The 17,572-nt window shown below is 41.7% G+C and overlaps 1 protein-coding gene across 1 annotated transcript in view; it reads right to left on the reverse strand.

The window, feature by feature from the left end:
* The window catches only part of ANTXR1 (ANTXR cell adhesion molecule 1), a 138,116-nt gene that overhangs the window by 106,842 nt on the left and 13,702 nt on the right, over positions 1–17,572 (reverse strand). Inside the window, exons 2-3 of the mRNA XM_072148878.1 lie at positions 2,261–2,332; positions 1,217–1,288 (exon numbers count right to left, since the gene is read on the reverse strand). Coding sequence (XP_072004979.1) covers positions 1,217–1,288; positions 2,261–2,332 — 144 coding nt within the window. The remainder of the gene's footprint in view (positions 1–1,216; positions 1,289–2,260; positions 2,333–17,572) is intronic.

Below are 17,572 nucleotides of genomic sequence, written 5' to 3' on the forward strand. Positions count from 1 at the left end.
ATTTTTTATTTCATTTTTTATGTTATGTAAAAAGGTGTAAAAGTCGCATTTCGGACATTTGGGCGCCATTTCCCGCCTCGGAGGTCACCGCCGGCCGTAACCGCTTTTATATTTTGATAGATCGGGCATTTTGGGATGCGGCGATACCTAATATGTTTGTGATTTTTACTGTTTATTATGTTTTATATCCGTTCTAGGGAAAGGGGGGGTGATTTGAACTTTTAATATTTTATTAATTTTTTTTATTTTTTAAACTTTTTTTTTCTTTTTTTTTTCACTATTTTTTAGACCATCTAGGGTAAATTAACTTTAGATGGTCAGATTGTTCCTACCATATACTGCAATACTTCTGTATTGCAATATATGGCATTTTTGCAAGCACCGACCGCGGTTATTAGCGGTGGGGGTTTTCTGCAATATGCAAAAACCCCCACCTTTGTATGAAGAGGACTCAGCCCATGATCCCTCTTCATACACTCCTTATACCTCTGCGCCGTAGAGCTACGGCGCAGAGCGTTAAGGGGTTAAAGAGGGCCTATCCTTCTAACACTGCAGTGTTTATTCAAGCACTAGGAGCTGATTACTTTAGTAAGCAGCTCCTAGTGCCGAAATTTTGGGTGACAGATCCTCTTTAAGACCGTACATGGTGGCCGCGAGCTAGCCAAACAAATTGTTCCTAACTCACGGCGACCATTGCCTTCTATTATACATGGTGAGGCCGCTGTGTCTCATCATAACTAGGCTGCCCATCTCGTATGGAGATGGGGGAGGAGAGGAGTACTCACCCCTCTCAGCTACACCCGACTGAAACGGGATGCAAACATTACCATGTGTGTGGACCATTTCAGCACATGGTCATGTGCTAAAACATTATCCATAGGTTACCCAAGAGTTATACAAAAGGTGCACACAGCTTATGCTATGGAGAATATAGATGGAGAGGACAATCACAATGAACATCCATCCAGCCTTCATATATATGTCCCATTGTAGTGTTTGTCTTCTCAGTTCTCAGAATGGAGTAGAAAATGGAAACACAATTGAGGTGTGAACATGGTCCTATAGAGAGTACGGTACACTTTACTATTATTTTACACCACATTTTTCTGTAGGATCGCAAAACCATATGTTCATAGATATAAAAATATAATATATTAAAACATATTTTATGTATACAAGTATATAAAGCACAAATCCGACCTTTCTCAGTTCTCACCTGTCATCTGTCAGCTGCATTAAAGTTGTTCCTCTCGTGGAGAACACAATGAAAGACATTCGGAGCTGTGGGCTACAAGGGAGGACAAAACAAAGGGAATTGCTTCATGACATATTGGTTTTGGCTGAATGTAGAAGCTTTGGTCTAATCCCCTCAACCTCCATGTACTAGGACATCTGATGTTCCACAGTACATGAAAACCGCTAAAATAGTCTTTTTTCCTTTTTATTGTTCTCTTTGGGCTAAAATATACAATTACATTGTTTATCTGGATATAACCCATCCTGGAAATCTTATTTGCATATTTCCTGGATTTGTCAGGTTAATCCCTATCTTTGTGATTGTTGGGGGTCAAACCACTGGGAATAGGGGGTTCCTTCAACCCATATCAATGGAGATGCTGGTTGCTCACGCATGGTCTACCAACATGTCTATGGAATTGCCCATACTTAACTAGACACTTCATTTCTGTCGGTTCGATGTCTAGTGTCATTGTCAGACCCCCAGCGATCAGGAGGTTATCCTTATATCCACGCAATGAATTGTGGATAACTGGACATAAGCGTTCAGTTTAACCCTATAACACTGCTGAAATTGTCAGGTTGTCCAATATTGATCTGACATGTATGGCCGGCTTTAGAATAGGTAGAGACAGGTCATATCAATTGTTTTTATGGAAATGATATAACGGGGTTACAGGCAGTCCCCGGGTTACGTACAAGATAGGGTCCAGAGGTTTGTTCTTAAGTTGAATTTGTATGTAAGTCGATAGTAACTGTATATTTTATAATTGTAGATCCAGACAAAAAAATTTTTGGCCCCAGTGACAATTGGAGTTTAAACATTTTTTGCTGTAATGGGACCAAGGATTATCAATAAAGCTTCATTACAGACACCTTACAGCTTATCATTGCAGCCTGGGACTATAGTAAAGCATTCAAAAAGCTTCACCAGAGGTCAGAGGGGTCTGTCTGTAACTATGGGTTGTCTGTAAGTCGGGTGTCCTTAAGTAGGAGACTGCCTGTATATGAAGGGGTGACCTACCTTATAAACCTCTCTGTCAAAAGTTCCACAAAGTTAAAAATTTCACTCCAATGGTTGTGAACACTCCCAGATCTGTGGAGAAAAAGCAAGGATTAGGAAGATTAATAGTGTTAGGATTTACTTCATTTATTTAAGTCATTTTAACTTGTAGGACTAAATCTGGTTGGCAGATTGTAGATTTTTGAACTTTGGGCATATCCTGGATGATATTTTTTAAATGTGGTCCAATACACTTGTGGTATAGTAAAGGGAATTTATAACCTCGGATATCCCGAGCAGTATATTATAGAGCGGGAGGAACTGATTAGATTGTTTCACAATAGTCAAAGGACTCACTATACAGGGTGGGCAATTTATATGGAAACACCTGAATAAAATGGGAATGGTTGGTGATATCAATTTCCTGTTTATGGCAAAATCAAGCATGATAAACTAGGAACACTCCTCCATAGATCCAGGCACCGTGACTGTGGTACTATTCTTATATTTGTTATCCATGGCCTCATTCCTTCTAAATAAACTTTTAAAATTATGCTAAGGGCTGTGCTGCATCTTCACAAATTGAGAAACTGCACTTCCGCCCCCCTCGCTCCCTCAGCACTTTCCCCTACCTCTGCCTGCTATCATCTCACACAGTGGAAGGGGGAAGTGCTTCTGCACAGTGTAATAGCCTATGAAGCAACAATACGGAGGGGCTCTGGTAATGCCCCCAACACTTCTGACACATTAACATAATTTGATTTTAGAAGGAAGAAGGCCATGGTTAATACATATGAGTAAGTGTCCCTGCTTTATTATGATGGATTTTGATGGTACATTTCCTTTTAAAATATCAATTAATTTTTTGCATTCATTTCAGTCTATGGACAAAAATCACAATATCCTGTTATATGTGCCAGACTTTGGAGTGCAGACCACCATCATTGTATTCTGGGTTAGGACTGGTGCATACTTAGGGTTAGTGCGTTACTAATTTTGGAGAGTCTCACAAATCTGAGTTTTATTACTGTATTGTTAGTGTATTCTTATGGGATTAATACATCCAAGAAAAGTACTAAAATTATCAAAATATTTAACCAAGTCCCAAGAAGAATATAGTAATATCAATAAACAGAGTGAGAAACACATTGTAACTTTGGTTCCCCTACTAAGCTCTACTTACTACGACCTCAGATACCTGGACCTTTAAGGACACAGAGCGTTAGAAGGACAATGAATCCCAGGCCTCCATATCCCCTACAGTACACTGTTTATTCCAGTCATGCTGGCCAACTTTCTAGCTGAAATACATCATGTGGATTTAATGAGTTCCCATAAATATTGTGCTCTCCAGGCTGCTGACTGAGCAGATCTGCGAGCGTCGCTGCCAAAGCATCCGAGGAAAGAATAGGAGACAGTAAATTCCTGTAAGGAATCCATTCCATAAGTAAAGCGATAGCACGAGGCGGGATACACTGTGTTCCTGGTAAGGGTCCTTGTGTTACTTTCTAAGGACACTTTAAGAAGCCAAATGCTCCAGGTGGCAGAATAAATGGAATATTTAAAAATGACCAAAACTAATCTTATTGTCATAGTGCCAATCTGATGTAGGCACTGCCAGGATATTCATACCACATCACATTACCATGTATTACACTTCCAAAAATTGTCTAACTACATGCAAGGTTCACATCACGTCCGACAACGCTGCCCCTTGGAGACTTGTCCCCGAACAGCTGGAGGCTCAAAAGCTGCCAAAGTAAAATAATGATATGAATATGTAATCTGGCTGCAGTGAGAGCACAGTCATTTTCATTTTTCACATTTAAAGGGGCCCTATCCTGCACCGTGAGCAACACACACAATAGTGTGCTGCATTTCTAACTGTATCTCAATGGGAAGCGAAGGAGGGGATCCAGATGGAGGTTCTGGAATTCTCTGGAATAGGGTCTAGAATTTACACATAGGTTGTTCATGGGAATAAGCCACAGAGGGTGTAGCAGTTGCATGTAGTCCCTGGTGCCTATGGGAAAGACCCTTTTGTAAGTTTCCAGAATTATTACAATTACCATATGGTACTGTACCAGATAGTAGCACCAATATTGAATCGACATTCGGGTTATGGGGATATAAAGAGTACATTTTGCCATCTTCATCAACTACAACTCTTCGTTTCTTAAAGGAAATCTACCATTTGTTTATATGCATTGTGAACCAAACATACCTTGAGAATGCTGTAGCGACACTCATGCAGAAAAATATCTTGTTTAATCCCTGAGCTGAGTGGTTTTGCTCAAAAAACAATTATAACATTCAGGACCTTGGGAAAGTTGGGTGCAGCGGCTGTAGTAAAGGTAAACAATGATGGACAATTTTGCTATGCAAAAAAAGTAGTGGAAGAGAGACACAAGGCGCAAAGATTCATAAAAAAACGGGGGGGGATGACTACGCATTTTGGGGCTGAACAAGCTTATATATGCTTTTATTGTTGACCTGACGAAGGCGCTTGTTCAGCACCGAAACGCGTAGTCACCCCCCCCGTTTTTTATGAAACTTTTAACAATAAAGACTACCATGAACTGAAGATGCGCTTTCAAGTGTGGATCTCTATTTCTTGCAAACCTGTACTAACGGTAAGAAATTCTAACACAACCCCTTGCTGGAATGTTGAGAGAGAGAGAGAGATTGAAAGACAGACAGGGGCTGTATGTGACTCAGAACTGCTACATCATTAACCACTCCCTCAGAAAAGTGGGGGCTCAGAGAGACCTGTCTTTATGAAGAGAAAAAAACCTCTGGCTGCCCTCTGAAATCCTCTCCAGAGAGTCACATGTCTTACTCATTCATGAGTTGGGCTGGGTTAGCAGTATCAGCATTAGTGAAGAGGGTGGTGTTTGCATACTGTATACTGAAGCTCCCTGCCTTCATGACTGGAACAGAGGACATCTATGTGATAAATGTGACCAGGGTGAGGGGGACCTTTTCCTACCCCTCTTTTCCCCAGTCTCAGCTTAATTGGCCTAATTGGCCTAGGTTGTTTATGAACACAGCATGTTACCGAGCTTCAAAAGACCTCTGCAGCCAAGTCATCTACATGCATCTCCCCCCCCCCCCAGTCTCAAACGAAGGGCCATAAAAACTCTTAAACCACTAGGTTGAACAGTGGTGGACAGTTATGGAGTTATCGTCCATCTCACCAGGAGAACAAATACATTTTTGGAATTGTTATTTTCAGGAGGTCACAATAGTCCAATTTCCAGGGTCCAGAGATATCAATATCACTGGATAGGACCATAGCAAATGTGTCAGGTTTGTTATCAATGAGATAACCCTCCTGGCTTCTCCAGGGCTCTGGTTGGGCAGAGGTGTGACTCCACCTGATATAATCAGGCACCTCTAAGGCCGCATTGTCTTTGTCTGGGAGCCATTTTAACATCAAGAGCAGAGAAGGATCTTAAGGTGTGGACTAACAGGTTCCATTAGGCCCACCACACACAAGGTAACGAACTTACTGAACTGCTGTTACTTGTAATGCTACCTTGTATTTTGTGCTCTGTGTAACTGTATATATTCCAACTGTATATATTGTTTTGTCTAATGTGCCCTTAAGGCAATTAAATATAAAATCTAATCCGTGTTGCTCTTTTATCTCGATTCATGAATCCCCACGTCCGAGTCTCGCATACATAGATGCTCCCGGGTTGGTTCCTCACCCTATATAATCACGTTACGGACCGGGCTCATATTAAAGGAGCTCCTTGAGTTCAGGGCTGTGATTCATTGTTGTTCCATATCTGGACGTTGCGTGGACAATTTTAAATCACTTCCTGCGCCTCTCAGATCCCATGCATTCTGGGAGTGTCTATAAAAGGATAACTAAGCGACCTTGCGTGCCCTTCAGGGGTCCGGAACGTCGCGGTCTCCTTCATAATCTATAAAAGTCTTTTTTTTAGAAGAATGGTGGCTCTAATAAAGGCATCAATGGGACAAGTATAAAGACATCTAAAAGCTTCTGTATGTAGTTTGTGGGGTGTTCCTGGGGAAAGGTTCTCTTTAAATGATGGATCTTAAACTACAATGGAACATGTATTTTTCTACCAGTATACAATAGGGAGACTAAGAGTAGTGTCCACAGTTCTGGCTCCCATTGGTTTCTAAAACATCTATTTCTGAGAAGTAGTGGAATATAAAATAGATGGTTTGGGTGGTAGCCCGGGGCCCAAGGCTTCTGGGGGGCCCATAGTCCCCCAAACTACTCACCACATTATATACAATAAATCCTTGTAAATCTGTTTCTTCTCTCAATACACATTTACACAAGAGGCATTTCAGGACCTTCAAAGGTCCTCCAAAGGGTCTGAAAACACAGATAGAAAGCAGGCAAAAGAAGCTTGTTTGATTCTAGTACCATATGTAGGAAGGATGGTGTTTTACTAAAGTTAAGTTTCAGTTCTTTTAGCCAACTTTAGCCTTTTTTATTTTCTATAAATATAAAATATCCGCATTACCTTATCTACCTTTCATCTGTCTCCAGTTTTCCAGTAAGAAAACCATTGTCTGTAGTCTCGCCATCTATTATAATCCCTGCCATTTGGCCGTGTTGGGAAATCTTCTTGCTGGCCCTTCCTGTGTGTGGTCACACAGCTAAGACATTACATGGATGTCTCATGTTTCCCAGAAATACTCCTGAGACGTCTCTTCAACAGAAGAACTTTACTTCTCTTTCCAGTAACAGAAATAAAATCAACCAAGGGACCAGGAAAACCTTTTCTGCTTATCCAACAATTCCCTGATTCGCTTCAAATGCCTTTCTGTAGAGTTCACAGTCTTGGCCTAGTGATGCCTTCAGCTAAACCACTACACACACTGATTGTATACAGCTAAGAAGATATATATACATCTGCAGAAACAGTCATGAACGTGCTCCTATATTGTAATGGATGTATTGCTTAACATTCACATGACCTGAATGTAGTGGATTAAAGAAAATAGGGACTTAAATCCAATTATAGTTGATTCTTAAAATTGCGGAAAAGTTCATGTATGTAGAAGTTTATAATATGGTCGGTTTTAGGGCCCACGACTTCTAGCTTTCCCATAGCCACCCAAACCACTCAACAAGTTTGATACAGGTCTGTAAAGATAATTCAAAGAGGGATCTCCAGCCCTGAAATCATTGTATGTGTGTTGCGGCTCTCGACATGTTTAAAGGAACCCTTCTAAGACCTTTAAAGGTCCTTAAAGAGAACCTGTCATGCAAATCAACCACCCAAAATAAAGCTTTATCATTATCCCTAAATGGTTGATTTCCATGACTGCATGTTACAAAAATCAGTTTGTAAACTTATATGCAAATCATTCCGACGTGAGTCATTTACACAAGTCATGGATATAAAAATTTACTTGCATTGCCCTTACTTCTGATTGACAGGTCTAAGTGCAATGTTCTTCTGCTGCATGGAACATTGAAAGAGAATTTTGTTACATCATTGGGCAAATCATGTGACCAGGATGACATCATCTAAGGTCCTGTTACATCTGCAATGTCTACCCCATGTATGTATCTGATCACATGAAATCACGGCAGCCTCCATCTGGGATGGGGAGGAGTAGAAGTCTATGGAGGATGGTTGCATTACAAGTTCATGGAGGCTGTTGTTATTTCATGTGATCAGATATATGCATGGTGTACTGTTTGCTAATGTAAGGAGGCTAAAGGACCTTAGATGCTATCACCCTGGTCACATGACATGCTGTGAAGAGGCATGGGACATGGAGAGGAGTTGATGGAAGGGGCTGGCCTACCTGGCCTCTGATGCCTGGTAGGATAATATAAACAAAGAAAGTGAGGGAAGGGAACATGTCCTCTCCCTCAGGAATGCAGCTCACCCCTTTTCAACGTCAATCCACGGCGTCTTGTGCTGTTACAGAATCCCAATAAGGGTGGGAGTGCTACTCGCGGTGTCGGCTAGGTCTGGCCGAGGTTTGATAAATCCAGAAGTAGAAAAGGTAATCGCGGCACATCCCTTGGAGAATAAAATCTTCTTTATTGGTAACTATTTAAAAACATGGGAAGTGGTAGGAGTATTACCTACGCGTTTCAGGCACTTCGGTGCCCTTAGTCATGGCCATGACTAAGGGCACCGAAGTGCCTGAAACGCGTAGGTAATACTCCTACCACTTCCCATGTTTTTAAATAGTTACCAATAAAGAAGATTTTATTCTCCAAGGGATGTGCCGCGATTACCTTTTCTACTTCAGGATAATATAAAGTTGATTTATGTGGATGTAAGGCAAACAATTTTTAGCTAAAAGAAGGGTCTCAGTTAGTTAATAGGATTCTATAGGAACCGGTCACTAGCTGTATTTGTGAAAATGTGGTGACAGGTTTCCTTTAAGCAAAGAGAAGAGACCAACCTTCCTTTTCTGAGGTGTTTGGTTCTGATACCATATTTATAGTAGGGAGTAAATGTCAAACTGTTAAAAAATTAGACTTGTATCAGGCCCACAATTTCATAAACAGATTCTAAAGTCATCCTCAGATTTTTGCAATTTATCCGGGAAGGGGTAATGTTAGATTTTCAATATGGAAATTAAATGTGTAAAAATAACCTAAAATGATTCTGGTCCGGACGGGATTTATTAAGGTAGTTCCTCCGCCATCCACCAGGTGGCGCTGCTGCGCTGAAAAGCATCTGAACGCGGTGGAGTTCACCGAGCCGGGCTGAGTGAAGGTAAGTGCAAGCTCCGCAACAGATTTTTTTTTTTTTTAAATGCAGCGGTTTTTCCGAATCCGTCGGGTTTTCGTTCGGCCACGCCCCCCCCCCGATTTCCGTTGTGTGCATGCCAGCGCCGATGCGCCACAATCGGATCGCGTGCGCCAAAATCCCGGGGCAATTCAGGGGAAATCGGCACAAATATTCGGGTAACACGTCGGGAAAACGCGAATCGGGCCCTTAGTAAATGACCCCCACTGAGTCTGTATATAGGTATATATTGTTGGCTCTTTTTGCAGGCTCAGTATCTGCATTTATTATCTGGATAGTTGGTATTCAAATCTTGCACTATGTTCCAGAGGACATGCTGCTTATAAAGTGTGAACGCTTGTGAAATGAATGTCATGTATTTGGCCAAATTTGGCTGCACGTTAATATATACACCTTGACAAACCGGTTGCACATAAAAACATATAGGATATCAGTTTGCAACACAATATTGCAAAACTGTATTGTGTTGAAAAGCTTATCATCACATGACACACATATCATATTCACATCTCATATGCAGAGTACGCCGAACCATCTGTAAACATGTACTGGCAGGTGGGGCATCCTTTTTGCCTTCAGGAAACAAAGGATGGAAATATGTAGCAAAACTGCACTATACAATCCTGCTTCTTCCTGCTGAATGATGTATGCTCAGCAGAGGCAATAATTTCCTATGGGGGGGCTGATGCAACTGAAATGCATCCATCTCTGGCCTCTGCTGAGCATACTCTCTAGAAGGTCCCTAGTGATGTAACTGTTCATATAAGGAAAGTTACATCACTAAGGAAACACCATGAGCATTGGAAACATCCAATCAGTGGCTATTGTCATGTTCATTCCTTCTCCCGCTTTCAATGGCATAAATCCCAGGCCTCCTTTGTAAGGATGTGTTGGGAATCCACCTAATGTATACTTACAGCAGAGGGATAAAATTACTACTGGGAGATTTTAGAAGTGTCTACCTTCACCACTTTTAACCCAATTGTATCGGGTTAAAGGGGGCGTGGTGAGCCAGTAAGGGGTGGGGTTAAGTGAACCATAGGTTCACTGAGGGGAGCCGGCTCATTTGGAAACGACACATCACTACCTCAGATACTTATGATAAATCTCCCCCATTGATACAGCACAAGCACTACATTTCTTTCTTTCTCAGTTTTCTTCTTTCTCACTTTCCTGGATGGAGAGTATTCCCTGCTCTGTTCACAATTAAGTAATGCTTTTCGTAGAATAATAGATGTTCTTAACATTAGATCACCATAGAGTGTACAATATACTAAATGTGATGCATCAATCATTTTGGCAGCAGATTAGGTAAGGTTATTTGTTTGAGTGTCTCATTGTATTGACTCAACCTCCCGATTCTCATTCCTCTAGTAATATTAGGTCAGTGTGGAGCCCATAGACATTACATAAAAATCTGAAAGGAATGACTCCAGTCAGCTGAAAGTTCAGTAGAGAATTTTTGGGACTGTGTATTAACGAAATCTATGACTAGTTGTATTATGTAATGATCAAATTGTGCACTATAGTATGTAGTGTGTCCAGTGTTTATTGTCTCTCCATGTCTCCATGATTATAATATAGGCAGTTTGGGTGGTAGCTCAGGGGCCCAAGTCTTTTAAGGGGCCGATGGGCACCCAAACCACTCACCAAATTTTATACATGAAATCCTTGCACATCTGTTTCTTCTCTCAATACACATGTACACAACAGCCATTTCAGGACCTTTAAAGGTCCTCCAAAGGTCCTGAAGCCGCAGGCAGAAGGGATGCATCATCTATTCCACAAGAAGCTTGATTCTAGTACCATATGTAGAAAATTAATTCCAGACTTGTAGGGGCTATAATATTCATACAGCCCAGGGGCCATCCCAGTCTTAATCCGCCCCTGTTCATGTCCATAGTGGGAAAGGCATCTATTTTTCCAATTGTTGCGTGGCATTCATACCAAAAACTGTTCCTTAGCTATTGGTGAGCCCCACAAAAGGGCATCTCCCAGGATCCCAACACCCCTCTAGAAGACCACTTGAAGTTTTGGGCAGTTGTTGATTTTTTGCTAGGTATTACAGTTTGAAAACTGCTTTATCTGTATCTAAGGCTCCTTTCAGACTATGTATGCTCATCTGGCCTTAGCCTGCTCAGCCCTCCCCTCTCCATAGCTATACACATCACCCAGCCGTGTGGTCACCATACCGCCACCGGGTGCCATAGCCGTCTATGGGGAAAAACTGATTCTGAGAAATTAGGGTTATTTGACAACTGAAACAATGACCAACTTGCCAAGATCAGGTCATAGTCTGGGGCAAAAGTCATAGGTGAACAAGCCTAGCAACAAAAAGGATAAGGAGGCACCCACTTGCAGTGCTCATACAAAGGAATCAAAAGACGGGTTATCGGGTCGAGACAGTGGACAGTATCACTGAACTAGTGAGGGTGTAGGATCAACAGGTCAAAAGGGAACAACACATAAGGAGGGCCCCCTTACCTAAGATAAAATGGGCATTTTTTACAAACTACATATGGTGGTCATGTTTTGACATGGTGAATTAAGGTGCCATCATAAAAAAATACATAAAATACATAATGCCCGTTTTTATTTCAAAAAGTAAAGGATTGTTTTTTTGGGGGGATGTTAACAGCTTGGGGAAAAAACTGATTTTCCTACAATTATACTTTAATCTTAAATATGAGGGAGGTTACTGGGCGATGTGAAAATTGCTTTACGTATCTTGAAAAGAATTTGGTTAAGAATCTCACTTATGTCACACAGGACCCTTAGGTCCGGACTCGGGAGTCACATTAGATGCAATATGCTACAGAACAAGACCGTAAACCCATAAGCTTCAATTTCAGCTCTAGTGTGATCCAGTAATTCCATATCTTCTCTCATAGAATAGGCTTGTATTTATCTTAACCCGTCGGAGAATACTTATGGCCCAATGAGATGATCTCGCCAAGTATGATCTTATTAAAATCATATGGGCAGTAACACATTATCCTAATTTTTAGGTAATCTAAGTCAAATGAAACATTTTCTGTTTTATCCAACATTTTGGGTGTAACCAACTTGAGGTTATAACATGGCAACAGTATAAAGCGTAGGACCCTTTACAGGATAATGACTCCAAAGGTGTCATGGAGGCTTTATGTACTAGTATCCTAGGTGTCTCGTGTAGTTCTTAACAGTACCCTGCTCATAGCTAGTGGTTAAAGGGTTAATGTTAAGCCCTTGGTATACCCATGTGCCAAATCATTCGTTTCGGAAGTGGACGGCAGAGGCACATCTGTTGTCTGTTAGCGCAATGGTTTGCTGATAATTGTATCGATGACATCACATTAAACCCTGGATAAATGCTTAAAGACTTCTGAACTCCATAATAACAGTCAGAACTTTTTACAAAATTTATATACAGTTACAGTGAAAAACTCAATTTATAAACCGTATTTTCTGGACTATAAGACGCACTTTTTAGCAAGAAAAAATCTTGCTAAAAAGTGGCTGCGTCTTATAGTCCGGAGGTCAGGAGGATCCAGCACTGCCAGACCCTCCTGACCGCTGTAATGGAGATCGGGTGATGCCCTGATGTAGAGCTGCACCAGATCTCCCAGAGAGGAGAGGCTCCGTACTACTCTCACCTCTCTCCGATGTCCTACAAGTCCAGGACCTGCGGTGATGTCAGAATCATGTGACTGATCACATGCTTCTTACATCACCAAAAGTCTCATACTGCCATGCTGCCCTGGGACAGGGTAAGAAGAAGGGAAATGGGGGAAGTATGTGTGTGTATTTATATGTGTGTGTGGTTCTGTGTGAGTGTGTATAGGTGAGTTGAGTGTGTATGGGTGATGCAGAGTTGAGTGTGTATAGGTGATGCAGAGTTGAGTGTGTATAGGTGATGCAGTGTTGAGTGTGTATAGGTGATGCAGTGTTGAGTGTGTATAGGTGATGCAGAGTTGAGTGTGTATAGGTGAGCTGAGTGTGTATAGGTGAGCTGAGTGTGTATAGGTATGGATGATGCAGAGTTGAGTGTCTGTATAGGTATGGATGATGCAGAGTTGAGTGTGTATGTGGATGGATGATGCATAGTTGAGTGTGTATGTGGATGGATGATGCAGAGTGTGTATGTGGATGGATGATGCAGGGCTGAGTGTGTAAATGTATGTCTGTGTGTGCTGTGCTTTAGTGCGACCAACAGGGATATTTTAATTGGTGTAAAATATATTTTTCCTTTTTTTGGAAACCTAAATGTGGGGTGTGTCCTATAGTAAGAAGCGTCTTATAGTCCGAAAAATACGGTAATTCCGGTCTGGAGACAAGCACAACCATGATGTCACACATCAAAATATAATGCTTACACATAAAAGCTTAAGTGTAACTATACTTTTGACTAAATTTTGGAAATTAATAGTACAGATGATAATAATAAAGTTTATAATATACTTTAATTACCAAATATGTTGTTGTGCCCTTTTTTTCCCCTTGCCTTTCTTCCTTATATAAGCAGTTTCTGTAAATCAGTTCTGTCTCTCCATTCAGCTGATGAGATAACATCCTGATAATGTTCCTTATGACTTAACTCTTTACAGTCTCTGGATAAATTGAAGTGAGAATTGAATTATGAAGGTAGATAAGCTCAAGGTAAGGAAAGAGTTCATTAGTCTGATGACTGATCTGATTGAGATTGACAGGCAGTCTTCAACTGCAACATAAAAATTCCAGATCGCTTTGGATTTTAACGTTATGCCACAATAAAGAAAGAGTTGCCTTTGACACGGATGGATCTGGAATTTTTAAGTTGCCTACGGCTGCACTTACACACTGGGCACTCTGGGTCGGTTGGAGGTGAGCTGGTTTTCTTGCTATTATCCAGTCTTAAACTGCACCAGATTTATCAAAGTGCTTAATACTGAATTATATACCTGTCTAAAAGTACCAACTTAGAACATTATTTCCTATCTACAGGTTAGGGGGTAACAAGCTGATCAGTGGGTCTGACTGCTATAACAAGAACGGGACCCTGAGTAATCTGGAGAAGAGGTGTCCGGTACTCATGAATGGGTGGAGCAGCAGGTTGATATGTGTCCTGCTTCTTCATTCAGTAGTATGGGATTGTCAGAAATCTGGGACTCCCATTCACTGTCTAGAACTTGAGATTTTAGTTACCCCCATACTAACACCCACCCCCAGTCCCTTGTCCAGTGGCGTAACTTGAAGTTGACGGGCCCCAGTGCAAAGTCTGTACCAGGCCCCTGATTATAATCTATCGTATATAATACTAGTCGTCTCATATGGAAAAGTGACACCTTATGGGCCCCCTAAGCCTCTTGGGCCCAGTTGTGACTGCAGCCTCTGCACCCCCTCAAGTTAAGCCCCTGTCCTTGCCTCTGGCCCATTGTCATGTGTCTAAAATGTCAATGTGAAAGGGGCCTAAAGCAGATTTCATGTAGAAGTTTCTAGGGAGTGGCCTATAGATAAATATCATTATTATACTAGTCTAAAAATATGTAAAAATTGTTTAGGCTTTCAGGATCATTTAACTTTGGTCAGGACATTTGTGTGTGTCTTTAATTGTTTTTTCTGGGCTTTAGATTTTGGATATCAGGCAGCTGAGTCTGTGGGGTTTTTGCGACTTTTTATTAAAAAGTCACACAATAGTCGCACAAAAGTGTGAAACTGTTCTGCCCCTTCTTCTGGAGTTTTCCCTACCCCAGTTCAAGACTGGAGTTTATTTGCGATCTGTGCCAAAAAAAGCGACTTTTTCATACACCTCCACATCTGGGTTTTAAAGATATATAAAAATTCTTGTGCGGCTAATTTTGAGTGAGTGGAAAAGTCGCAAATTTAGGCACAAATATATCAGATTTTCCAAAAAAAAGTCACAAAAATAAGGGAAGAAAATTAGAGAAAGTTCCAAGATTAATGGCCCCCATAGACTTCTATGTCTGCTTATGCTACACAGCAACTCCGACTCTCTGACAAGTTTTGTGACTAAAAACATGTGTGTAAGTTGTTGGCACGCAACTATTTTAGAGCTTCTATATGGCTGCCAAAAATAGTCATGTGACCTGTCATAGACAATGACATACACCTGCATTGCAGTCTAAAGGCATGTGTGATCCAATGTATTTTTTGCAATTGCCGTGTTAAAATTGCATGAGGTTGTGGGTTGCAGCACAACCCCATTGATAATCCTTAGATTCTGTGCTGCAGTACAACACTATGATCATGCAGGCTTTGGAGGATTAGGCGGAATGGGGCTTATTTACTAAGGGTCCACGGATCGCATTTGCGCTGCTGGGACAGGTATTTAACTGGGAATTGTGACGCACACGATCAGATTTTGGCACAGCTGCGCCGGGTTTCATGTGACAGAAATCGGAAGGCGGGCCGTCGACGATCCATCTGATTCAGACTGAGCGTGGGATTTAAGATTCAAATTGTGTCGCAAGACAATGCACTTACATGCACCGGGAAGAAGAAGGTGAACTCTTTCAGACCTGAGCAGGGAAGCGACACATGCAGGATATCAGGTGCATGATCTTCGTGAATTGCGGCAGAGTGCATTCTGGTCAGACAATGCACTTTCGGGGATCGCAACAGGACAGGTAAGTAAATGTGGCCCAATGGGCCTTATTTACTAGGGGTCAGCGGAACGCACTTTCATTGGATTTTGGAAATTTTTGAGATTCACGCCACTGTGAGAGCTATTTAGAAGGGGATTGTGTCATACGCGATTGGATTTTGGTGCACCAATATTCAAATTGTGTCGCAACCAATGCACTTAAATAAATCGGGAAGAAGAAGGTGAACTCCGTCGGACCTGAGCGGGGAAGTGACACATGCAGGATATCAAGTGCACAATCTTAGTGAATCGCGGCACAGTGCATTGTCCGACGACAATGGGTTTAGGTGAACTCCGTTGGACGGGTAAGTAAATGTGCCCCAATACATAGGGGGCGTCCCACACAGTGATGAGATGTAGCTGATACTAGTTAAGAAAATGCTGATCTGTGAATAGTTGGTGGAGTCAAATGTGGTCTACATTATGATGCCAATTAAATGTCAGGGCAGGGAGAAACATAATTCCTAATCTTACATTCAGCCCTCATGCAGACGAACATTGGGGGTCATTTACTAAGGGCCCGATTCGCGTTTTCCCGACGTGTTACCCGAATATTTCCGATTTGCGCCGCTTGTACATGAATTGCCCCGGGTTTTTGGCGCACGCGATCGGATTGTGGCGCATCGGGGCCGGCATGTGCGCGACAGAAATCGGGGGGGCGTGGCCGAACGAAAACCCGGCGTATTCGGAAAAACCGCCGCATTTAAAAACCGAAAATGTGTCGCTTGGGGAGCGCTCACCTTCACCTTCTATGGGATGGTGCATTCCGGGGCGTTAAGATTATTTTCGGCGCTGCAGCGCCACCTGGTGGACGGCGGAGGAACTACCATCTTAAATCCCAGCCGGACCCGAATCCTGTGCAGAGAACGCGCCGCTGGATCGCGAATGGGCCGGGTAAGTAAATGTGCCCCATTGTTTCCATTCATTTTCTATCCATTTATTCTGCAGATGGCACTAACACAATAATTTTAATGGACCCATGCACATGATGTTTTTTTTCACGGATCAGTGTGAAAGCTGTGAACTCATAATAGGTCCTAGTTTCTGATAATGTTTGCAACTTGAGCCTTACCCTGGAAGTCTATGTGGTCCGGATGTTGTTCCACAATCATGTGACCCTTAAGAGACGTGTTATTGGCATACGACTTGACAACGGATCAAACACTGATGAAATATGGAGCACAAAATCAGACCGCAGATCAAGAACAACACACATTCAGAGCAGAGCTGTGCCTCCCTGGGACACCCAAAAATAAACCTGTTAGAACCCAAGAAATGTCCAATGTATTGTTGAAAGGATAAAATGGATTTGGATATCAGAAGATCTGGAGAATATCTAAAAGTCACGTCAATCCAAAATCAACATGAACTGAGGCAAAAAATACCAAGATGATAGGCTGATGATTTTTATCTATAGAAATTCAAGCTTTTTTTTCTTCTCTATGTTTCATCAGAGTTTTATATATAGCGACTGTTACAGTATTGTATTGTTAGAGTCTACAGTAGGAGTGTTGTGCTATTTGTGCTATGTTTTTGATATCAGGAAGCCGAGCAGACGCGCGCCCCTATGAAATTCTCCCAAGCATCTGTTTTAATAGAGCCTCCATAGAGCTGAACAAACCTAGCAATGCCCTCAGGACCAATCTGCTGTAATGTTCTGGATCCCATCCAGACCAGCTGGCTTGGATGCTAGAGTGATTCTTAACACACACCTACAAGGTTTCAGTCACACGGATTCCCAGAGGCATTAAAAATCTCTGCAGGAATTGGGATAAAAAACACAAAAACAGTAAAAAGAAAACTTTTGAAAGTTAAGTGTACCTCTAGTCAGTTACCATGGTGTTGTAATTACTTCAATATGGGCCGAAAAAGTTCAAAGTTTCCAAGAAATATTTCTAGCTACTTGGTTTGATGTGTTTTCAATATTTATTTCTATATATAATT

This window comes from Engystomops pustulosus, chromosome 4, assembly GCF_040894005.1.
Source record: "Engystomops pustulosus chromosome 4, aEngPut4.maternal, whole genome shotgun sequence".
Lineage (NCBI taxonomy): Eukaryota > Metazoa > Chordata > Amphibia > Anura > Leptodactylidae > Engystomops > Engystomops pustulosus.